We start from the raw sequence: 23884 nt of genomic DNA, 5'->3' as shown, positions 1-23884 counted from the left end.
ACTCTGCGACCCCATGAATCGCAGCACGCCAGGCCTCCCTGTCCATCACCAACTCCCGGAGTTCACTCAAACTCACGTTCATCAAGTCCGTGATGCCATCCAGCCATCTCATCCTCTGTCATCCCCTTTTCCTCCCGCCCCCAATCCCTCCCAGCATCAGAGTCTTTTCCAATGAGTCAACTCTTCGCATGAGGTGGCCAAAGTACTGGACTTTCAGCTTTGGCATCATTCCTTCCAAAGAACACCCAGGGCTGATCTCCTTTAGAATGGACTGGTTGAATCTCCTTGTAGTCCAAGGGATTCTCAAGAGTCTTCTCCAACACCACAGTTCAAAAGCATCAATTCTTTGGCGCTCAGCTTTCTTCACAGTCCAACTCTCACATCCATACATGACCACTGGAAAAACTACAGCCTTGATTAGACGGACCTTTGTTGGCAAGGTAATGTTTCTGCTTTTCAATATGCTATCTAAGTTGGTCATAACTTTTCTTCCAAGGAGTAAGTGTCTTTTAATTTCATGGCTGCAATCACCATCTGCAGTGATTTTGAAGCCCCCCAAAATAAAGTCTAATGCTGTTTCCACTGTTTCCCCATCTATCTGCCATGAAGTGATGGGACCAGATGCCATGATCTTCGTTTTCTGAATGTTGAGCTTTAAGCCAACTTTTTCACTCTCCTCTTTCATTTTCATCAAGAGGCTTTTGAGTTCCTCTTCACTTTCTGCTATAAGGGTGGTGTCATCTGCATATCTGAGGTTATTGATATTTCTCCTGGCAATCTTGAAAAGGTCTGATTTCTCCCGGCAATCAGAAAAGGTCCAGTGAATGCATGAATGCCAATCTGAAGCAGGAGGAGAGGCCTGATCACAGGCTTGATGGAGAAGGCTGAAGCCCTGGAGTTTACTCAGTCCCTCCCGAGGTCAGACACCTAGTCCTCTCAGGGAGGATGATGTTCAGAACTATGCCCATTTCACAGGCAACAAACTGAGACCAAAAAGGGCCTTCTTGTTCTCATCCCAGCCTTCTCCTGGGCCCTCTCACCTCCTTCCCAGAGTCTTTTCTTTTTTCCTAATGATGAAATCTGAATCTGGGTAGGAGGTTTGGCTGAATAGCAAGAAAGCTGGCCGAGACCAGTTGTCTGTTTTTCTCTCCAAGCCTGAGGAGGACAAGGGGTGGGACATTCCTGGCCAATCCTGAACCAAATCCTCAAACCCTGCCCTCATGGCTGGGACCCACTCTGTACTTCCTGAAAGTTCTGGGATTCCAGGATCCCTTGAGTTCTGGAGCCTTCTCCCTTCCTCTCCTCCCTGTCTGGCACCCCTGTAGGTGGCCAGTGACTAGACCAAGCCTGGCCCACGCTCCTGTTGCCCAGCTGGCCTGGGTTGCTTCTCCATTGCCAGGGGCTCTGATTACCAGGAAGGCTGCCAGCAGCTTGCTGGCCCCCAGCCTGGCCACCTGGTGCTGGGTCCCATCTGGGACCTCTCAGGCTCTTTTGCTCAGTGGTTCCTGGGCCCTGAACATTCCTGGGCAGAAGCACCAGTCCGTGAGTCTGCGGGAACTCACAGAGAGCTTTTTTTTTACTTTCACCCTTAGGTACAATGTCGATATCAAAAAGTCATCAGAGCTTAAAATACCATGAGGCTATGATTTGCCAGACACCAAGCCAAGCATTTTACACACATGATCTTGGTTCACCCTCCACGACCTTGGAGGCAGATGCTACCCTTTAAGTCCATTTCACAGTCATGCAAACTAAGGCTGGAGGACTGAGTGACTTGCTGGAGGTCATTCAGCTGCTAAGCCATGAGACAAGAAGATGACTGTTGCATGGTGCGGTGCGGTACTACAAAGCGACAGACTTCCTTCCTGTCAGTTCCCGTTCTGAGAAGTTTCTGTGAATTCTTGCAGAGACAGTCAGTGCAGAGGAAACTTAGTTTAATTTATTGAATTCATTTCATATATTTTATTTATTTTAAATAAATTTTTATTTTAGTTATTTATTTTAACTTTATTTAATTACTTATCAAAAGGGTTGAATGCCCCAACCGAAAGACAAAGACGGGCTGAATGGATACAAAAACAAGACCCCTATATATATTGTCTACATATTTCATTTTTATAAATATTTTAATTAATTTATTTATTAAAATTTTTGTTATATGTTTCAAATTTATTTTTATTTAATTTTTTACATCACTGGGAGGCATGTGGGATCTTAGTTCCCATCTACCTAACAGGACTGAACTCGAGCCCCCTGCAGTGGAAGCACAGATTCTTAACCACTGCACCACCAAGGAAGTCCCTATATACATATTATTATATGTATACATATATATTTTTTGTTATATAGATTGCTTTTTTCCCCACAGACGGTAGGGTGCCCTGTCTTATATACTCCTCCTGCATCTGGCCTTTATTTCCTTAGCAGTATTTCTTGACCACCTGATTTGGTACTGAAACCTGCCCTCCACCCAGAGCCCCATCTGCCTCATTCTATCTGGTGCCTCTTAGTGGGTCAGGAGGGCTTCCCAAGTGGCACTAGTATAAAGAATCTGCCTGCCAGAGCCAGAGACCTGGGTTCCATCCCTGGGTTGGGAAGATCCCCTGGAGGAGGGCATGGCAACCCACCCCAGCATTCTTGCCTGAAGAATCCCATGGACTGAGGAGCCTGGCAGGCTACAGTCCATGCGGTCGCAAAGAGTTGGACACGACTTAGTGACTAAACAATAACAACAACAAAACGTTTCGTTCAGTGGATATGGTTTGTTGAATGATTGAAGGAATGAATTACTGAATAGACAGATGCTTGGCTAAAGAGCCTGGACTTTGTCCTGAGAGAAGTCACTGGGGTGACTAGATTAGATCTGTGCTTTTGAACATTCTAGGCTCTTCTCATGTACTTGTCCCTTCACTCTTTCCCTGGATTTGGTCCAACCCCTCCCTATCCCAACTGGGATGCCTCCTCTTCCAGGCAGCCCTCCTTGACCCCTAGTCTGGGTCAAGCATTCCATCTGGGCTCCTTCAACCCAGCTCTGCTCGCTCTGTGTTGTCACAATTGGAGGATGTGTCTGTCACCCTCTCTGAACGTGATTCTCCAGAGGATAGAGTTAGGACTATCTTGGTCATTCCTGGATCCCTGGCACCACCTATCATAGGGCCCAAAGCTGTGATCAGAATAAATGATGGTCCCTGGAGGGAAATAGCTCTGCTTGGGATGGGGACCAACTGTAGGATAGCTGAGGTGTCGGATAAAGGTTGAGGACACCTGAGTTCAAATCTCCTGCCCAGGTAGGGGTGGGGCCACAACAAACCTCATTACCCTGTCTGCTTCCAAGTCACTAAAATGGGATTGATCTCAAAGATTAGTGAAGATCTGAAAACCTTTGATAGCATCCACACAAGGGCAGAAACCCCTCCTGCTGCCTTAGAGGTTTGGACCGGGTTCGATCCCTGCTCAGGGAACTAGATCCCACGTGCCGAAACCAAAGATTCTGCATGTTGCGACTCAAAGATCCTGCTTGCCGTAATGAAAAGTTTCCACAGGTCACAGTGAAGATCAAAAATTCCATGTGCGGAAGCTAAGACCCAGGGCAGCCAAATAAGTTAATTAAATAAATATTTTAAAAAGAGAGATTTCTTCCCAGATTGTCCCAGTGGGCTCCTTGTCATTCAGATTTCATGGCAAATGTCACCTCCTCGGAGTGGGCCATCCTGTACTGTTCTCTCTGTATCTGCTGGGCAATGAACGGTTTCTCTCTCTCCAGCTCTTATTCCCACCTGGCAACCCAAGTTCATCTCCTCATCTCCCCTTGCTAGAATGCTAGTGAGGAATTTGGTATGAGTTATTATTTTTAAATTTTATTTAAAAAGTTTTTATTAAAGAATGGTTGATTTACAATGCTGTGCTAGTTTCTGATCTGTAACAGTGATTCAGATATATATGTATATGATTCAGATATATGTGTATATGATTCAGATGTGTATATATATATATATAGTTTTCTTTTCTATTAGAGGTTATTGTAAGATATTGAGGGAATTCCCTGGTTGTCCAATGGTTAGGACTCTTGTTTCACTGCCAGGGCCCGGATTCAACCTCTGGCTGGGGAACTAAGATCTTGCAAGCCACATGGCATGCCCCGCCCCCACCCCCCCAAAAAAAGATAATGAATATATTTCCTGGGCTTTATTTTTACTTCTTTTCCTTACTGTGAAATCCCCAGCCCCTTGAACGGCACTTGGCCCCTAGTAATGGCCCAAGGAGTATTTGTAGAATGAACAGAGTGCTGAGGAGTTGTTCCCTCGTGTTTTGCATCAGGGGTCTCTGTGTACAGCATCAAATTTACACTCACAGTGACTCTAGGACAAATGTGGAAACTGATGCTTAGCTGATAAGTGGTGAAGCCAGGATTCAAACCAGTCTGTGTGGCTTTAGGGCCCACGCTCTGTGTCTAGCAGAGTGCCAAGCATGCGGGAGTTTAAAGTGAGTGTCGTATGAATACAACTTTAGACTCGGAGGGTGGGGTGAGAGACGGGGGCCTTCTGAAGTAGGAGGCGTGGAATCTGGAAGAATTTGGGAGGGAGAGCATCCAAGAGACCCAGGAAGGAGGTCTATATGGCCACTTGTGCCTGGGTGGTGGGCTCTTTAGGTTCTGGGCAAATTCTCTGCTTGGTTTGGCCCCTTCAGTTCCTGCCAGATGTCATCATAAGCTCTCAAAGTTCCTGTCCAGGCAGGTCGAGGGCTAGGGCTGGCTGAGACCAAGTGACCGGGAGGAATAATTCACCACCAGGGGCCAACACCATCTGGAGCTGGTTGGGGACTCCCAAGGTCATGTTCTTCAATAATAATGACAATAACAACAATAGGGTCTTCCTTGGTGGTCCAGTGGCTAAGACTGCATTCTCAATGCAAGGGGCCCAGGTTCAAGTCCTGGTCAGGGAACTAGGATCCCACACGCCACAAGGAAGATCAAAGATCCCGTATGCCACAACTAAGACCTGGTGCAGCCAAATAAATAACATAAATATTAAAATATTTTAATAAAATAATAATATTTATTTATTTATTGCTTCTGGGAAGAAAAGCTATGACAAATGTAGACAGTGTATTGAAAAGCAGAGACATTACTTTGCCAACAAAGTGATGGCAAACAGTCAAAGTTATGGTTTTTCCAGTAGTCATGTATAGATGTGAGAGTTGGACCATAAAGAAGGCCGAGTGCCAAAGAATTGATGATTTCAAACTGTGGTGCTGGAGAAGACTCCTGAAAGTCTTTGGACAACAAGGAGATCAAAGTGGTCAACCCTAAAGGAAATCAACCCTGAATATTCACTGGAAGGACTGACACTGAAGCTGAAGCCCCAATACTCTGGCCATCTGATGCAAAGAGCCAACTGATTGGAAAAGACCCTGATGCTGGGACAGATTGAGGACAGAAGAAGGGAGTGATGGCATCACCAACTCAATGGACATGAGTTTGAGCCAACTCCAGGAGATAATGAGGGGCAGGGAAGCCTGGCATGCTGCAGTCCATGAGGTTGCAAAGAGTTGGACATGAGTGAGTGGCTGAACAGCAACAACAAATATTTTAGAAAGATAGTGACAACAATAAGAGTAGTCATAGTTAACTTTATTAGGGGTTAACCTGTACTCCATCTAAATACTTTGCATCTAGGGTCTCATTTGATCTTTAGTACCCAAGGAGGTCTGGGCTACTATTATTCTCCCCATTTTACAGACTTATAAGTGAAAACAGGCTTATAGAGGTGGTGACTTGCCTAAGGCCCCACAGTTGCTTCAGAAGGAAGCCTCTGAGATGATCACTATCAATAGTCTTTACAAGTGTGAACACCTGATATGTTATCAGAGAACAGTCCAGGTGGGAAAGAAGTAGGATTTCAACATGGCCAGGAGAAATAGGAGATCACAACTGATTCCCTTTAAGGGTAGGGTCTAGAGAGGCAGGTTTGCAACTCCCAGCTCCCTTCAGGTGCGGCTTCAAGGTGAGTGACTTCCTCTGGCCATAAGGCCCAGTTTTGCCCATCTGGAGAATGGGTATATTAGTGGACCCAACCTCACCAAGCAGTTTTGGAGATTCCGGTGAAATCAGGCATACGCATTTGTCAAAAACCAGCAGGCGTCACTAATGGTTTGTGCATTTTGTGAAAAAGGACTGTGTACAGGGAATTCACTGGTGGTCTAGTGGTTATGATTCAGCACTTTCATTGCCCAAAATGTGGGTTCAAGCCCTAGTCAGGGAACTAAGATCCCACAAGCCAGTCAGCATGGCCCCAAAATAAAAAAATAAATAAAGAGGATTGCATACAAATATTGAACTGTGATTAATAAATGCATCCTTAATTGTTTGGAAAGGGCGCTGATATTTGCAACTTACTTTGACATGTATCCAAAGAAGGTGAATGGGTAGATGGCTAGAGAAAGATAAATGTATAGAGATTGTATATAGAAGTATGGTGAAATAACTCTAGACTCTAGGTCTGGGCTATTTGGGTGTTCACTGTAAAATCCTCTAAACTTTTTTGTATCTTGAAAATGTTCATAATAAAAAGAGGAAAATATTTGGTGAAAGTAAAAGCCTTAAACTGAATTACCATTTAAAATAGATAACTGCAAATTACCTACCTGGGGGAAGTGGATTACAATCTTCAGTTCAGTTCAGTCGCTCAGTTGTGTCCGACTCTTTGTGACCCCATGAATCTCAGCATGCCAGGCCTCCCTGTCCATCATCAGCTTCCGGAGTTCACCCAAACTCATGCGCATCGAGTCTGTGATGCCATCCAGCCATCTCATTCTCTGTCGTCCCCTTCTCCTCCTGCCCCCAATCCCTCCCAGCATCAAGGTCTTTTCTAATGAGTCAACTCTTCGCCTGAGGTGGCCAAAATATTGGAATTTCAGCCTCAGCATCAGTCCCTCCAATGAACACCCAGGACCGGTCTCCTTTAAGATGGACTGGTTGGATCTCCTTGCAGTCCTAGGGACTCCCAAGAGTCTTCTCTAGCACCACCGTTCAAACGCATCGATTCTGCCATTAATCGACACGTGTGGGGCTCTGAACTGAGAACCTTTATTCTGAAAATTATTAACATCATTCAATCACTCCATTTTATTTAAATCTTAACCAATCACGTGAGGGATCTGTATTTTACTTCGACATCGAGGAATTGGCAACGAGGGAAAAAAAAAAAAAACGGAATTTAGGGCGGTAGGAGCTAAACAGATTTACACGATAAGCCCCCCGCGGATTACCTGGCACTTTCTAGATGATTTGGCTCCAGGGACTTTTGTGGTTTAGAGCCCCCAATCCTAGCCTTTCTAGGAGGAAAAACAAACCTCCTTCCAACGCCCAGCCCCTGCGGACCCTCCACACCCCACCCGGACCCTGCCCCTGCCCCTAAATACAAACTGTTACTTTGCCTTCCCTCGGGGTGCCTTGGGCCCACCCACCCCGGCCCTAAGTCCCGCCCACCCCGGCCCTAAGTCCCGCCCTATAAGCGCGAGAGCCAATCGCCAGCGGTGCGCTCCTCTCCGGCTCTCTCAGGCCTCGCCCCGGGATTCTTAGTCCCGCCAGCTTCCGCCAAAGCCACTCAGAGCCACGCGGCGCGCTCGGGAGGTTTGGTATAGGCTAGCAGCTGTTTACTCCCGGGGTCTCGGGCCACCGCCTTCGGCATCCCGGGGCTCGAATCTCCCCTCTTGGACCCAAGAACCTGGCTCCCTTCTTCCCGGAGCTCCGTCTTCTGGCCCCCAGACTCAGACTCCCCAGCCCTCTGTTTCCAGGACCCCGCCAATCGCCAGGTTCCCGCCTCCCGGATCCAGGCGTCCCGGATCTGAGCCACCAGGACCTAGCCTCTTGAAGACCGCCGCCCCCCGGACGTCTTCAACCCTTCCGGAGCCGAGGACCCCAGGGTCCCACTTCGAGAAACTCCCGTATTCCTAACCCCTACGGTCAAGAACGCCAGCGCTCCCACCTCCCAGCTTTCAGCGCCGGGCACAGACTGAGAACAGAGGAACCCCAGCGCCCAGCCAAGGGACTCTCAAACATTTCAGCTTCTAAGAGCCAAGGAACTTGAGCGCTGTGAACTCACAACTGCAAAGAATTCTTGAAAGTTCTGGCCTCCGGACTCTGTTAAAGTGTTAAGGAACGTCAGCGTCCTGAGAAGGAACCCCAAGCGCTCCCAGCTTGCAGGCGCTAAGGAACCCCAGGGGCGTTCATCATGGTGGCCGATCCGCCTAAGGGAGACCCCAAAGGGTACGCGGCGGCGGAACCCACCGCCAACGGTGTCTCGACGTTGGTCCCCATAGAGGACGTAGGCTCGGTAAAAGGCGGCCGTTGCTGTTCCAGGGATCAGGTGCGTCGCTGCCTTCGCGCCAACCTGCTGGTGTTGCTGACGGTGGTGGCCGTGGTGGCTGGCGTGGCACTGGGCCTGGGGGTCTCGGGAGCCGGCGGCGCGCTCGCCCTGGGCCCCGCTCGCCTAGAAGCCTTCTCCTTTCCGGGAGAGCTGCTGCTCCGCCTGTTAAAGATGATCATCTTACCGCTGGTGGTGTGCAGCCTGATCGGCGGCGCCGCCAGCCTGGATCCGAGCGCGCTCGGCCGCCTGGGCGCCTGGGCGCTGCTCTTTTTCCTTGTCACCACACTGCTAGCGTCGGCGCTCGGCGTGGGCTTGGCGCTCGCGCTGCAGCCGGGCGCCGCCTTCGCCGCCATCAACACCTCGGTCGGGGCCATGGGCCCGGTGGAAGAGGCCCCCACCAAGGAGGTGCTCGATTCGTTCCTGGATCTTGTGAGGTCAGAGCCCGCCCTATCTGGTGGAGGGGTGGGGGATAGGGGTGCTTCAGCTTGGTGGGAAGGGGAGTCGCCACGTGGATGGAAGAGGGGTTGGGGTCCTGGGGTGGGGGGCCCGGGACATCTCCAGGGCCTCAGGAAAACGGGGTGGGATAGTTGGGGGGGCTCTGGGGAGGGTCAGGATAAGGAGGGTGAGGACGCACTCCTGGAGGTTTCTAAATATGAGGGCTTGGGTACATAAAGGGGACCCCACAGGACAGTGATAGGCATGAAAGTCTTAGCAGTGATGCTTGGCAGCCAGGGTGGTGGGGAGGATGTGTTGATTGGGGGGCCTAGGAGGGTCTCTGCTGTTAAAGGGGAGGATGCTGAGGGGATATTGGAAGGGAATCTTTGAGTGTTGGAGGGCCCCAGGATGAGATTTCTGGATAAAGATTTAAGTCCCTTGTCTGGATAAAAGTTTGGGGAGCTCTGCATCAGGGAGCCCTGAAGGACTTGAGGAGATTGGAGGGGACCCTCCCCCAACCAGGCCCTCTTCCCATGTGGTTCCCCCACCATGTGTCACCCAGACAAAGCCAGGTCCTTTTCTGAGCCTCTCTTCCACGCTTAGTTCATCTGTGCTGGACCATGCATGCTGCCACCTGTGCAGCCTTACCATCCCATTTCCTGTTCTGTCTGGCCCCGGCTGCCCTCCGCTGGCACTAGGCTGCCCAGAGAGGGGGCAGATTCTTTTCCTTCAGGCTTTTGCTCCCTGCTCCTCAAGAATAGCTCTTCTCCCTTTTAAGGAGGGCGGACGGGCTGGGTCCACACGGCCTTGCCTCTGAGGGCTGCTGATTCAGTATCTCCAGGTTGGTTGGGGACTTCCCGGAAGTGGCAGAAGGAAATGACGAGTCACGGAACAGTGTTCCCCCCGGCCTCTTGGCATCAACGCAGCCTGATATTGGGGGAAGGCTGGGTGTCCAGAAGTTAACGTGGGTGGGCACCTCCTGGCTCAGACAGATAGCTGCGTCCCGACCCAGCCCTGGCTGGCCTGGCTGAATACAGGCTGACCTGCAGACAGACAGCCACCTGAAGGCTGTTTTTATGTGTACAAGCTTTGCTCTTATGCCAGATCCACGTAACGCACTTGGCCAGTCACTCGACAACTGACCAGGAACATCTCAGAACCACCCAGCTTTATAAGCAGCTGACACACAGCTGGACACAGGCACACAGACACGCGGCTGTGCCATCTTACTGACACGGGGGCTTATACCGTCACACCCACTGGGTACTCCCACCTTTTTAGCACAAACAGCCACTCACTGATGCTGCCGATCACACCAACATGTGAAACACTGCCTAAACACAGCTCATAGACACTCACGTACACCTTCAGGGTCACATATCTCTAGACACTAACCCGTGCCACCACCACCCCCCCCACACCAGCTCGTACCCATGGCTTTGGTGAGAGGGAGGATCTGAGGTTACCAAGTGGTTGGGACTGTGAAAGCAACCAGCAGGGCTCAAATCCCAGCTCTGCCAGTCCTGCAAGTTTCTTCACCTGTCAGTGCCTCAGTTTACTTTCTTGTCAAATGGGGGATGAAATGAGTTGATTTATATACACCACTTAGTCCAATGCCCATAGTTGCCTTGGCTGTTATTTTTGTCTTAACCTGAGAGACAGGGGGCCACTGTCTGACTCCCTCACACACTCCATGGGGTTTAATGCATGCCGCTGTACCCTTAATCACGCTCAGACACCCTCACACAAGAGTGGCCGCATAAACAAAGATGCCTTCAGGACAGCACAGCCAATCCTTGTCACTTTCTCTCCAACATACCCAGATCTTCCCCACACCCTGCAACCTACCAGGCAGCCCCCAGGGCCAGCCCTTCCTCAGGCTTGAAGGAGGAAGTGGCTGATGCAAGATGTCCTGGGTATTGAGGCTGCTACAGGGGTGGAGCCCAGGTCCTGTAACCCTGCCCCAGCCAGCATGGGAAGCTGGCATTCCTCAGTCTTAATCAACACTCCCTTGGGGCTAGAACACTAGTCTCCTGGGGCCCCAGAGTCCAGCTCAGACTCCCCACACCCTGGAAAAATGTGCAGGGCCAGGTCCATTTCTGCCTAGCTGAGGCATGGTTGGGGACCACGTCTGGATACAAATGGGGCCACAAAGGTTCCCTTCACTCCAAGAAGCCAACCCAGTAACCCTGATACCCCCTGATCTCCTGCCTTGTCTAATACTCCCTCCGCCCCCCCTAACCCTGCCCATGTTTCTTTCTGCAGAAATATCTTCCCCTCCAACCTGGTGTCTGCAGCCTTCCGCTCAGTGAGTCTTTGGGGGTGTCCCTAGCGGTTGGGAGGGTGGGCAGGGAGGGAGATAGGCAGTCTCAGCCACTGGATGCCTGACTTGGGGTGGCACCTGGAAAAACACAGATGTCTACCTATTTATAGCCATAGTGCAGGGCTCCCAGATGACCTATGAATGAAACCCATCCATGTCTCTCATGAGAATATGGGTTCTGAGCCCTGTCTGGGTTCTAATTCTAGCTGGGTGACCCTGAGCAAGGGCCTTTACCTCTCTGTGAGCCTCACAATGTCCACCTCTGGAAATTGGGGATATGAATGGTCCTACTGCAGTGGGGTTGATGGTGGGATGGAACAAAATCAGTATAAGGGGTGCCTATGGGGGGCTTTGAGTATTAACAGAGCCAGGGTCAGATGGGGGAGCCTCGATGACAACTGACAATGACAACTGATCCTGACTCTTCCCAACCCCTCCTGCAGTACACTACCTCCTATAAGGAGATATTGTTCAACGGCAGCCCGGTGAAGGTAAGAGGTGGGAAGGGTTGGGGTGGGTGGGGGGCTGCACCTTGGCCCATTGCTGTGGACTTTTTCACTTTGTTCTTCCCCTGTCTTGTCTGCCCTCAGGATCTTCTAGCATTTGGGGTGCAGTCTGTTTTAAATTCTCTGAAGCCCCTCCCCAATTTCCGTCTTTTCTGACTTTCTGGAATCTCCCTTTTGCCCTTCTTCCTCCTTACAGCCATGCTCTGATCTGGGTTGTTATTCTCACCCCCACCCCCCTTCAGCCTGGCTTTCCAAAGTGTGAACCTGACCTCTCCTCTCTTCCACCTAAAGCCCTCTCATGCTTCTGAGTACCCTCGGAAGAAAGCCCAGGCTCCTCGCCATAGTCCATGGGGCTCTGTGAAGCCCCACCCCTGCCCATCCACCCACCCAGCCCCATCTTGTGACACTGCCCAGCCCATTCTACTCCAGCTTCTTTCTCTTCTTTGAATGCCTGAATTAGAGTCATTTCTAGGTTGTTGCATATTGTTACCACTCTAGAACCTTCTACCTCTTCCCCGCTCTACCTTGTTCACCCCAGTCTCCAAGTCTTAGCCCTCTCCTTCAGGAAGTCCTCCTGATCCCTCTCCTCTGAATTTGGCAGCACTGCTTTCCTCAGTTCCCCTACTCCCTTGGGTTCTCCCTTGCCCTCTCTGGGTGGTCCCTGGACCTGGACTATGAGCCTTTGGAGGAAGGGGCCTGGGGAATGATCTTGTCTCTGCTGGGTCCCAGCAGTGCTCAGGACAGGCCCCCAGTCCCTGTGCAGGTTGACTGAATGGCCCCTCCTGACCCCATCTGTTCTTGCCCAAAGGTGCCCACCGGGGGCGAGGTTGAAGGTATGAACATCCTGGGCCTGGTGGTGTTTGCCATCATCTTTGGCGTCGCCCTGCGGAAGTTGGGGCCCGAGGGAGAGCTGCTCATTCGCTTCTTCAACTCCTTCAATGATGCCACCATGGTGCTGGTGTCCTGGATCATGTGGTAAGTGATGGGAGTGGGGACCTCTGTCCCTTCAAACCAGATCATCTAGTCTCACACTGACTGTTCCCTGGCTGTGTGGCTTTGGACAAGTGACTTACTCTCTCTGTGCCTCAGTTTTCTTATCTGTAAGACGACAGTGCTGTATTCCATGAGAGCTAAGACTGATCCCAGAACCTTCTTGATCCCACTGCTAAGTCGCTTCAGTCGTGTCCAACTCTTTGCAACCCTTTGGACTGCAGCCCACTAGGCTCCTCTGTCCATGGGATTCTCCAGGCAAGAATACTGGAGTGGATTCCCATGCCCTCCTCCAGGGGATCTTCCCAAGCCAGGGATTGAACCTGAGTCTCTTATGTTTCCTGCATTGGCAGGCAGGTTCTTTACCACTAGCACGACCTGGCACTGAAAGGTGACAAAAAGACAGCCGGGCTGTGGCCACGGCCTGGCTAACGCATCTCAGTTTTCTGGATTTCAGTGTCATCAAATGTTTGCCTTTGGGTCAATGATTGAGAATAGTGCCTGCTTTATAGGGTTATCATGAAGATGAAACGAGTGACTGGGGCGTAAGTAAAGCACTTAGAAAGTGTTGTAAATATCTCTCACTTACTGAGCATTCACTTAATGTCAGCTACGATTATTATTAATATGTATGAGCTTCTGTTAAATGGCCTCGGATAATGAGGGAAAACAACACATGCTGAGGCTTTCGGCTTCACCCTTGCCACCTCCCTCTGCCGTGTCTCCACATGGTGTCACGTTGATTCTAGCCCCCATCCTAGATCAGAAGGTCAGACATCAAGAGGTGGGGGACTTTCCTGGCGGTCCAGTGGTTGACTCTGTGCTTCCAATGCAGGCTGGTGAGGGTTCAGTCCCTGGTTGGGGAACAAGAATCCCACATGTCATGCAGCATGGCCAAAAAAGGAAATTAGGAGGTGGGTTAGGGCTGCTGCGTTTTTACCAAATCTCCCTCCCTGACCTTGATTCCAGTGTAGCTGACATCTACAAAGCTGCTGTTGGAACTAATAGAAAAAGTTTGTTGTTTAGTTGCTCAGTCGTGTCGGACTCCTTGCAACCCCATGGACTGGAGCCTGCCAGGCAACTCTGTCCATGGGATTTTTCCAAGCAAGAATACTGGAGTGGGTTGCCATTTCCTACTCCAGGGGATCTTCCTGACCCAGGGATGGAATCTGTGTTTCCTGTACTGGCAAACCGGTTTTTTTTTTCTTTCTTTTTTTTTTTTTTTTAACCACCAAGCCACCTGGGAAACCCAGTAGAAAACACTTGGTGGTTGGGTCAGAGTAGGCTCTGCAGCTGGATAGCCTAGATCCCATCCTGGTGCTGCCACTTCCCAGCTCTGTGCCCTATGACATGTTATTTATCTTGCCATGCCTCAGTTTGCCCATGTGGAAAATGGAATTGATAGTGCTAGGCATGAATGAGTTAATATGTGTAAAGTTCTTGGGTCAGTGCCTGACCCATAGCGTGCCTACAGTAAATGAGCTTAGCTAGTATTTGTCAAGTAATGGTATAATTTCTGGGCACATCCCAGTGGCTAAAGTTCAGGCATTTGGCCAAACCGTGGTACACGGGTGGCTGGGAAATGGTGCTTTTCTTCTGTTACTAAAGAGGAGAAAGGGGGCACCTCCCTAGTGGTCCAGTGGTTAAGACTCCACGCTTCCAATGCAGGAGGCCTAGGTTCTGTCCCTGGTCAGGGAACTAGGTCCACATGCTGCAACTAACTCTCAGCACAGCCAAATAAATGTTTTTTTAAAAAAAAAGTAGAGGAAAAAGGGTTTGAAAACAAGTAGCTATAGTGATCAGACAGTCAAGGTGATGATGGGAGCCCTCCTGGCAGGGAGGCACGAGCAACCCCTGGGATCTTCACTCCAGGAGTTAGAATAAATCCCTGCTGAAGTCTAGTTGTTGTTTAGTTGCCAAGTTGTGTCGGAGTCTTGAGACCCCCCATGAACTGTAGCCCTTCAGGCTCCTCTGTCCCATGGCATTTCCCAGGCAAGAATATTGGAGTGGGTTGCTATATCCCCCTCCAGGGGATCTTCCCAACCCAGGGATCGAACCTGCATTGGCAGGCAACTTCTTTACCACTGAGCCACCAGGGAAGCCTAGCTGAAGTCTATAGACTTTACTTATTGGGCACAGAAAGCTTTCAACTCATTTCAACTGGCATCTCATTTAATCTTCCCATAGTTCTTGTGAAGTTGGTAGCATTATGGGTCCCTGTTTTATAGACCGATTTGATTTTGCTTAATGCAATGATAGCTGCAAGAGTCTCAAAATAAAAGCTCCCTCCTGGGGTTGTGGTGAAGATTCCATCCTCTTCAAGGGCTCAGCACATCATAAATGCTTCATACCTGGGAGCTGTCATTAAGACATGAGTCACAATCCTTATTTTTCATGGAGAGATAGTATATTGGTTTAAGTCATGTCAGCTGCTGTAACAAACCCCAGAAAATGTAAATGGTATGCATGGTGGGTGTTTCCTTCCTGGTCATGTGTTAAGTGCAGATCTGGTGGGTGAATCTACTCCAGGTGGTGATGGAACCATCCAGACTTCTTTTACATCCCAGCAGCACCATGTTCAAGGGGAGAGAGTGGCAGATGACAGGGGAGGTGTCCAAACATCAGCCCACAATGCAGTGGGCACTTCCTGACTTTGAGGAAGGCTGAGATGTGCCCAGCACAGTGCCTGGCACTGGGTGAGCGCATGATTAGAGGTGGCAATGTCTTTTGGGTACTTAGGTACGCCCCTGTGGGCATCTTGTTCCTGGTGGCCGGCAAGATCGTGGAGATGGAGGACGTGGGGCTGCTCTTTGCCAGTCTTGGCAAATACATCCTGTGCTGCCTGCTGGGCCACGCCATCCACGGGCTCCTGATACTGCCCCTCATCTACTTCCTCTTCGCCCGCAAGAACCCCTACCGCTTCCTGTGGGGAATCATGACGCCGCTGGCCACTGCCTTTGGGACCTCCTCCAGGTATGACCTTGGGGTGGACCAGGACAGGATTTTTAAGAGTAGGGGATCTGGAGTGGGCATCTGATGTCTAAAAAGCCCTGGAAGTTTGTTTGTGGGACATGGGATCTGGGCACAGAGGCCATACTTCGGTATGTTTCTCATAAGGTCCTGGAAAACCCCTCTTCTTAAGAAACTGCTGTCTTGGAGATTTATTCCTCCGGAGAAGCTCTCCCCGCCCCCAGGCCTGCCCTTGAGGGACTCTAGGACCCTGGATCCAACCTCTCTAAATCTCCTTCCACCCCTCCTGGGTAGTTTGTCCATCTGCTGGCCCTGTCCCCTCGGAACCCAACCCTCCCTACAGCAGCTTAGTCGAGGTCTGTTATAGGAAGGGGTGTGAGTCAGCGAGCACTCAGAATTTAGGTAGGAGTCTTTATGTGTATTTGGCAAGTAGTGGTCGGTACTCTCCCTCGGGGTCCTGGACTCTATATTTTGGAGTGTTTTCACTCTATGGGATCCCTAGTGCCTTCTCTCTCTGGGAAGAGAAGGGCATGGAGGGCTGGGGAGGGCTGGGGGTGTGGGAAGCAGGGGGTCTAAGCCGGTGAGCCGAGCTTTTGCCCCAGGGGAGGCACTGTGGGCGGGGCCTGACCCAGGGTGGTCAGGGGCGTGGCTTGGGCAGTGGGCGGGTCCCGACTGGCCTGGCCTAGGGAGCAAACGCTGACTCTGATCTGTGGTCCCTCGCAGCTCCGCCACGCTGCCGCTGATGATGAAGTGTGTGGAGGAGAAGAATGGAGTGGCCAGACACATCAGCCGCTTCATTCTGCCCATCGGTGCCACGGTCAACATGGACGGTGCCGCGCTCTTCCAGTGTGTGGCTGCAGTGTTCATTGCACAGCTCAACCACCGGTCCTTGGACTTCGTGAAGATTATCACCATCCTGTGAGTGTGGGGTGGCTGCGGCGGGGACCCCCGACCACCTGACCCCTCCCTTGACAACGGAGAAAACCTGGGCAGAGCAGCCACCCCCCCCACCCCCACCCCCGCAGCTTCTCCCACTACCCAGGGACCTCCTTGTGACCTCCCTTCTCCTCCCCCAGGGTCACGGCCACAGCATCCAGTGTGGGTGCGGCGGGCATCCCATCTGGAGCGGTGCTCACTCTGGCCATCATCCTCGAGGCGGTCAACCTGCCGGTTCACGACATCTCCTTGATCTTGGCCGTGGACTGGCTAGTGTGAGTGTGGGTTTGGGATTTCAGGGTTTGCTCAGGGGTACTCCTGGGAAAGGGAATGAGCAAGAGGGTCATTGATAGCCTCTGAGCAGAAGAGGAGAGGAAGGAAGGAATTCTAGAAGAAAGGGGAAAGGATCTAGAGTATTCCAGTCAGAGGGAAGGAAGGGATCTTTGGGGTTCCAAAGTAGTTAATAGAGCAGACTCTTCAATCAGGCTCCCAGATCAGCTGTTGCTGGCTATTATGACCTTGGACATAAGATGTGTAAGATTATTACACATAATATTACACACGGAAACTTTATCACACATAAAAACTTAATCTCCTTGTGTCTCAGTTTCTCCATCTGTAAATGAGAATAGTTTCTCCTGAAGGATTAGATAACGTAATACAAGCAGCTTTCTTAGAACGGTAAGTAGTAAGTGCTACATCACTGTTAGCTATCATGATGAAGCATTAGAACCTAAAAGATTAGAAGACAGTTTAGTTTCAAAACTTAGAGAGTTACCATGTATCTTAGCAATACCACCCCTAAGTTTAAACCCAAGAGAATTGAAAACATGGCCACAAAAACTTGTACATAACTGTTCATGGCAGCACCATTCATAAGAGCAAACAGGGGGAAACAAACCAAATACTGATCAGTTGATAAATGGATAAGCAAAGTGTCCTATGTCCATACGATGGAATATTACCCAGCAATACAATGGAATGAAGCAGTGAGAAAAACATACGTAACATATGACCCTTGAAAATATTATGCTAAGTGAAAGAAACCAGACACAAAGGACCACATTGTATATGATTCCATTTATATGAACTGTTCAGAAGAAGCAGATGTATAGACAAAGTAGATTAGTGGTTGCCTAGGGCTGCAGTGTGGGAGGAAATGGGAAATACTTGCTTAATGGATACAAGGGTTTCTTTCTGCTGTGATGAAAATAATCTGGAATTAAATAGTGGTGATTGCCTAACTCTGAAAAAAATCTAAAACCCACTGAGTTGTATGCTTTTAAAGCATGAATTTTATGATATCTGAATTAGATCTCAATTTTTTTTAATAGCATACACACCCACACAAAATGTATAAGAAGAGGAAGGAAGAAGATCCTTAGGGTTCTAGGGAGTTCAGGGGGCCTGAGGGAGAATGTAGTATTTCAGAAGGAGAAAGAGGCATTGAGGGGTCTTCTGGGGCCCCCAGGAAAGGGAGGGGTGACTTTTTGAGGTTCCAGAAGGAACGAATCTTGTGTTTTACTGGAAGGAGGATTGCTGGGGATCCAGGGAGAATGGAGGAGATCTTTGAGGTTCTAAAGCAGAGAACTGCATGATGGGGCCCTTGGGATTATGAAGATTTCGGGGGAGGGGGGTGGGGCTGGGGCCTGACCTCTCCCCTCCCACTCACTTCCCTGTCACTGTTCCCCCTTCAGGGACCGGTCCTGTACCATCCTCAACGTGGAAGGTGACGCCTTTGGGGCGGGACTCCTCCAGAGTTACCTGGATCGCACAGAGAAAAGCAACTCCATGCCGGAGCTAATCCAGGTGAAGAGTGAAATGCCCCTGGCCGCGCTGCCGGTCCCCAGCGAGGAGGGGAACCCTCTCCTCAAAGGCTGCCCGGGACCTGCTGGGGATGCTGACACCTGTGAGAAGGAATCAGTCATGTGAAATCCTGTAGAGACCTTCCCTGCGCCATGGGGTTGCTCTGGACATTGGAATCACGGGGGATGGATGAACGGACAAACAAGGCCTTTTGGAGGGCCCTGACCACACACTCGGGAGCCATGGGCCTCAGCTTCCCTCCCTGACGTCAGATCCGGGAGGCCTCGCTGCTGGGGTGTATGCTGCTTGAGTGTGAATGAGTGTGTGTGTGTGTGTGTGTGACTGTTTCCAAGTCTACCCAGGCCCCACCTAAGGCTAGGAAACCATAGAAGATGGAGAGGGAACGTGGCCTCCACACCCCGTCCTGGCAGCCTGCCTGGCCTTCCTGTCTCAGGGCACAGGGCATCATGGGAAGTTCTGCTCTCTGAGAGCAAGGATGTTCTGACAGGTTGCTGGCTCTTTTGCTGGTTATTTTGGTGGCTGTGGCTGCTTGTGTGTGTGTGTTCTGTGACTCTCCACGGTACATCCCACCCTGTCCCCAGGCCCTCTGTCTCCACAATAGCAAACACTCCTTGGGGAAACTGAAGGGAGACTGCTAACACATTGCTGTTACTCTGAGGAGGTTTATAATAAAACTGTCTGGTCTATCTCATCAGATGTCTGTAAAAATTTGACTAAAAATGCTAGCTCTGCAGAAAACAACAGAAAATACAAATAGGGCTTCATTGAAATGAAATATCTGCTTATCGAAAAACACCATTGGAAACCCCCATGAGATACCACTTCACTTGGCATGGCAGTGATCAAAAACAATACCAAGTGCCAATTGGGATGTGGAAGTGGATAGAGCCCGTGTTGCTGCTGGTGGGAATGCAAAATGGTCTAGTCATTTTGGAAAATCACTGGGTGATTATGAAAATGGGATGTTTTAATGTCAAAGCATATATTAAAATATCTACTTAACCAGGGAGCTTGTGAGTCTCAGTCCTGGGAATGTACCCAAGAGAAAGGAAAGTTCCTATTCACTCAAAAACTGGTACACAGATGTTTAGAGTTGCTCTCCGTAATTGCCAAAACTTAGAAACATCAACTGGATTACTGGGTACAATCATCATTTGATGGAAGGCTCCTGAGCAAAAACAAAAACAAAAAAATATGAAAATATGTATATATATATACACTCAATGCGATGCATCTCACAGATAACATTTTGAGTGAATGGAACCAGAAATAGTAAGTGCCTTATAATTCCATTTATATGAAAGTCTACATGCTAAGTTGCTTCAATCATGCCCGACTCTGTGTGACCCTATGGACTACAGCCCACCAGGCTGAATCCATAAGATTCTCCAGGCAAGAATACTGGAGTGGATTCCCATGCCCTCCCTCCAGGGATTTTCTTGAGGGATCGAACCTGAAGTGGGTTCTTTACCACTAGCGCCGCCTGAGAAGTCCCATGAAAGTCTAGAGCAAGCTAAAGTGGTCTATAATGAGAGAGCTCAGAACAGTGGTGACTGACTCCTGGGTCAGGAAGATCCACTGGAGAGGGGATAGGCTACCCACTCCAGTGTTCTTGGGCTTCCCTTGTGGCTCAACTGGTAAAGAATCTGCCTGCAATGCAGGAGACCGGGGTCTGATCCCTGGGTTGGGAAGATCCCCTGGAAAAGGGAAAGGCTACCCACTCCAGCATTCTGGCCTGGAGAATTGCATGGACTGCGGCCCACAGAGTAGGGCATGACCAAAGAGCAGGACGTGGCTGAGTGACTTTCACATGAAGATCTATCCATTTGGAGAGGGCAGAAAGGAACTTTCTTTTTAAACAAGCTGTAGGGCATATGCCATCTTAGTTCCCAACCAGCTGTTGAAATTGTGCCCCCTGCCTTGGAAGCGCATTCTTAACCACTGGACCACCAGGAAAGTTGAGGGCAACTTTCTATGACAGGAAATGTGTATCCTGATATGACTGATGTTTACACAGATGTAAACAGTTTGAAAAACATTAACTGGTACACAATACGTGGGTATTATCTCTCCTAGGTATGTTATCTTTTAGTTAAAAGTTTTGTACCACCAGTGGTAAATTCCTTTCCCACTGTAACCACCTCCAGAGTAATGCAGTTTCCTCTTGGTATCTTTTTTTTTTTAAGTCTTTGCTGAATTTGTCACAATACTGCCTCTGTTTTGGTTTTTTGGCCCCCAAGGCATGTGGGATCTTATCTCCCCAACCAGGGATGGAACCCACATCCCCTGCATTGGAAGGCAAAGTCTTAACCACTGGACTGCCAGGGAAGTCCCTACCTCTTGATATCTTAAGTCTCATTACCCTAAAACAATGGCTTGCTCTTTTTTTAAAAAATCCCAATTTGCTGTTTGAATCAAAAACTTGCTGTGTAACTGTTGGCAGTCCTGTTTGAATCCCTGATGTGGAAGATAGCAATCAAGACTCACCTGTTCTAACAGGATCCTGTCTTGTGCATTGTTGAAGCATATTACTCATGATTGATATTCTCTTCCCCTCCCTGGGTTTCTATGTAGACTGCAGGTGCCTGGAGGCACCACCAATATGGATCCAATTATAAATGTTATCTTGTAACTTTGACCTTTCTGGGGAGCTATTTAGTTACATCTGATCATTGCTGTGTGACCCAGAAAAAAGATACATATCTGATTCTGTGCAAAACTGTATTGTGCACAAACACAGCCACTAATGAGTCCATTGAGTTGAAAAATTAATTGTTTTCAATGTTTTCTATTATGCCAGAATCCTTAGTGGGTAGTTATAGAAGGGTTTGATAAGAGTGTTGAATGATATTTAGGGAAATCATTTGGGGTTTTTGGGTGGAGAAAGAGGCGTCTTATTCTCCTCAACTGAAACAGTTATTCTCCAATTTTCTATTTTGTGCTTTTGGGGGAATGGATTGGATTTGGGTGATGAGGGATGGCTGTTTAAACACCTACACATGTAATAAACTGCATATACAATCTATGGAGAAATTACATGTACATAGAAAGAATATGTAGTGGCCAAATTCTGCTTTCTGGAGGGGGTCAACATTATTGAGTGTAACTTACGTACAATAAACTGCATCAATCAAAGCACACAATGGGAGGAGGTTTGGTTTTTACCTTGAGAATTGTGGGATCTTAGTTCCCTGACCAAGGATCAAACCCGTGCTCCATGCAGTGGAAGCTCAGGGTCCTAACCTCAGGACCACCGGGGGAGTTGAAGGATTAGTTTTGGCAGATACTTACACTCTTGAAAAACCACCACCACAAAACACAGTATTCCCACTGCCTCCCCAGATTTCCTCATGCTTCTTTGCAGTTATTTCCTTCCTTCACCCCGGGTCCAACCACCACTAATCTGCTTTTGATCCTGAAGGATTTCCTTTTGTCTCTTTTAGAATTTCACAGTGGCAGAATTGTACAGCATGGAGCTTTTTGCATCAGCTCCTTTGAGTCAGCATAATGCTTTAGAAATGTAGTCATGTTTTCACACGTATCAGTAGTTCATCCCTCCCCCTGTCCACCTTAATCACTGAAAAGTATTCCACTGTCTGATGTATACAGCTTATTTCATGTGTTCAAGGACATTGCATCGTTTCCAGTTGGGAGTTGCCGGGCATAAAAGTGCATTTGTAAACATGTCTTTGTGTGCCATTCGCTTTTCAGACCAAATATTCTGTGATGTCCAGTAGTGATACTACAAAAGAGATGCTACTTAGTAAACGCATTGGCCTGTCTGACAGCCACTGAGACGTTTCCTCCCACAGTGCCTAGTGTTAACCCTGGGCTGCTGGGTCAGGGGGAGATCTAGGGAAGGGGTCCCCAGAGAGAGCCAGGATAATAGGGGATTCTTGGTGGTCCAGCAGTCGGGGCTCTGCACTTCCACTGCGGGAGGCATGGGTCCCATCCCTGGTCTGGGAAATAAGATCCCCCATGCTGCGCAGGGGCACAGAAACTAAAGTAAACAAAAGGGGCTCTTGGCAGGGACCATTTACCAATGAATTAATAACCTGCAAGTTAATTCTTTTGTGTTTAAACCACAGGCAGGGCCACACCAGTGCTTGTGCTGACTTGCATGTCAGCTCTAGGAAAGACTTCTTGGTTCTCCTCAAATGAGGTTCATAGGTAATAAAACCCACGCACACCTGGTATTAAAAATGATTCCAAAAAGCAGCAAGGTCCTGCTATGCAACACAGAGAACTAGATTCAGTATCCTACAATAAGCCACAACAGAAATGAATGTGTGTGTGTGTGTGTGTGTGTATGTATACAACTGCATGACTTTGCTGCATAGCAGTGATTAACACGACATTGTAAATCAACTATATTTGGATCAGAAATAAAAATTTAAAAAGCAAATCCTTTCACACACACAAAATAATCCCATATTGCCCAAACTGAAAGAAAAAGGAGAAATAAAAGAATAGGAATTTGGGACTTTCCTGGTGGTCAAATGGTTAAGAATCCACCTTCCAATCCAGGGGAAATGGGTTTGATCCCTGATTATGGAACTAAGATCCCACATTGCGGTAGGCCACCCTCTTTCCCTGGTGGCTTAGATGGTAAAGAATCTGCTTGCAATGCAGGAGACAAGGGTTCGATCCCTGGGTGAGGAAGTTCCCCTGGAGAACGGAATGGCTACCTTAGCTTCTTGCCTGGAGAATTCCATGGACACAGAAGCCTGGCAGGCTACAGTCCTGCCAGGGGTTGCGAAGAGTCCGACACAACTAAGTGACTAACTCTAGGCCAGCCCACAATTACTAAGCCCGAGAGCTCTAGAGCCCAGGCTCCACAATAAGAGAGGCCTGTGTACCACAAGGAAGACCCAGTGCAGCCAAAATAGCAAATAAATAACAACTTAAAAAAAAACGATAAAAATTTATAATGTGTATTTCAATATGCAGATATGTGGGGCCACCTCCCCAGAAGCTGAGAGAAACCAAACATTTACACCTGTAAAGTAGGCAGCTCCCTAGTTGGCTATAAACACGCAATGTAGGTGTCGAGTTACTGAGAACCAGGTGGAACATGATTTTTTGATATTGTTGACAATCCCTAGCCAAGCTTTGAACAAAACCTGATACTCCCCTCATCTTTCATGGTAGTTGCACTTCCTGGAAAATTCAGAACTAGTGAAAGCCGTCCTAAAAGGACTTTGTGTTTGCCCAAGGATAGTCTAGTTCTGGGCTTGGATTATTCTTAACAAGGTTTTTCCAAGTAGGTCTAAAATTTCGTTCATTTGTGCTAATGTGGACGGGCTGGTTGTTGAACTATTGAAAAAGCTTCTGTTCTGGCTGGTGAACAGTATAAGAGTAATTGAGAAAGCAGTAAAATTCAAAAAGACAAATTGCAACAAACTTATTAGTTCAAGTTAGTTGTTGTGATGGGTTTTCTGTCATTCCATTACTTAGCTGAATATAAAGATATTGAACAGATATTTTAAGGGCTAGAAAAGTCTCAAATGTAATTGCTGTTAGTTCAGGAA

The 23884-nt window shown here is 48.8% G+C and overlaps 1 protein-coding gene across 1 annotated transcript; it reads left to right on the top strand.

Moving 5' to 3' along the window:
• The first annotated feature begins 6689 nt into the window (after nucleotides 1–6689).
• On the top strand, nucleotides 6690–19044 carry SLC1A5 (solute carrier family 1 member 5). Its single transcript, XM_069549268.1, has 8 exons — nucleotides 6690–8800; nucleotides 11067–11109; nucleotides 11568–11615; nucleotides 12439–12605; nucleotides 15360–15593; nucleotides 16314–16508; nucleotides 16667–16801; nucleotides 18224–19044. The coding sequence occupies exons 1-8, from the start codon at nucleotides 8232–8234 to the stop codon at nucleotides 18456–18458; spliced, it is 1626 nt and encodes a 541-aa protein (XP_069405369.1). The 5' UTR covers nucleotides 6690–8231; the 3' UTR covers nucleotides 18459–19044.
• The last annotated feature ends 4840 nt before the right edge of the window (nucleotides 19045–23884 follow it).

The sequence above is a fragment of the Ovis canadensis genome, chromosome 14 (genome assembly GCF_042477335.2).
Source record: "Ovis canadensis isolate MfBH-ARS-UI-01 breed Bighorn chromosome 14, ARS-UI_OviCan_v2, whole genome shotgun sequence".
NCBI classification, from domain to species: Eukaryota; Metazoa; Chordata; class Mammalia; order Artiodactyla; family Bovidae; genus Ovis; species Ovis canadensis.
The sequence above is the reverse complement of the archived record's forward strand: the minus strand, read 5'-3'. Positions and strand labels throughout refer to the sequence as shown.

Excerpts from the sequence above, each read along its gene's own strand:
- SLC1A5 (XM_069549268.1), top strand. The coding sequence starts at position 8,232 with ATGGTGGCCGATCCGCCTAAGGGAGACCCCAAAGGGTACGCGGCGGCG. Across the intron at positions 12,606-15,359 it reads CTGGTGTCCTGGATCATGTG|GTACGCCCCTGTGGGCATCT; the intron begins GTAAGTGATGGG and ends TTGGGTACTTAG. Across the intron at positions 16,509-16,666 it reads GTGAAGATTATCACCATCCT|GGTCACGGCCACAGCATCCA; the intron begins GTGAGTGTGGGG and ends CTCCTCCCCCAG.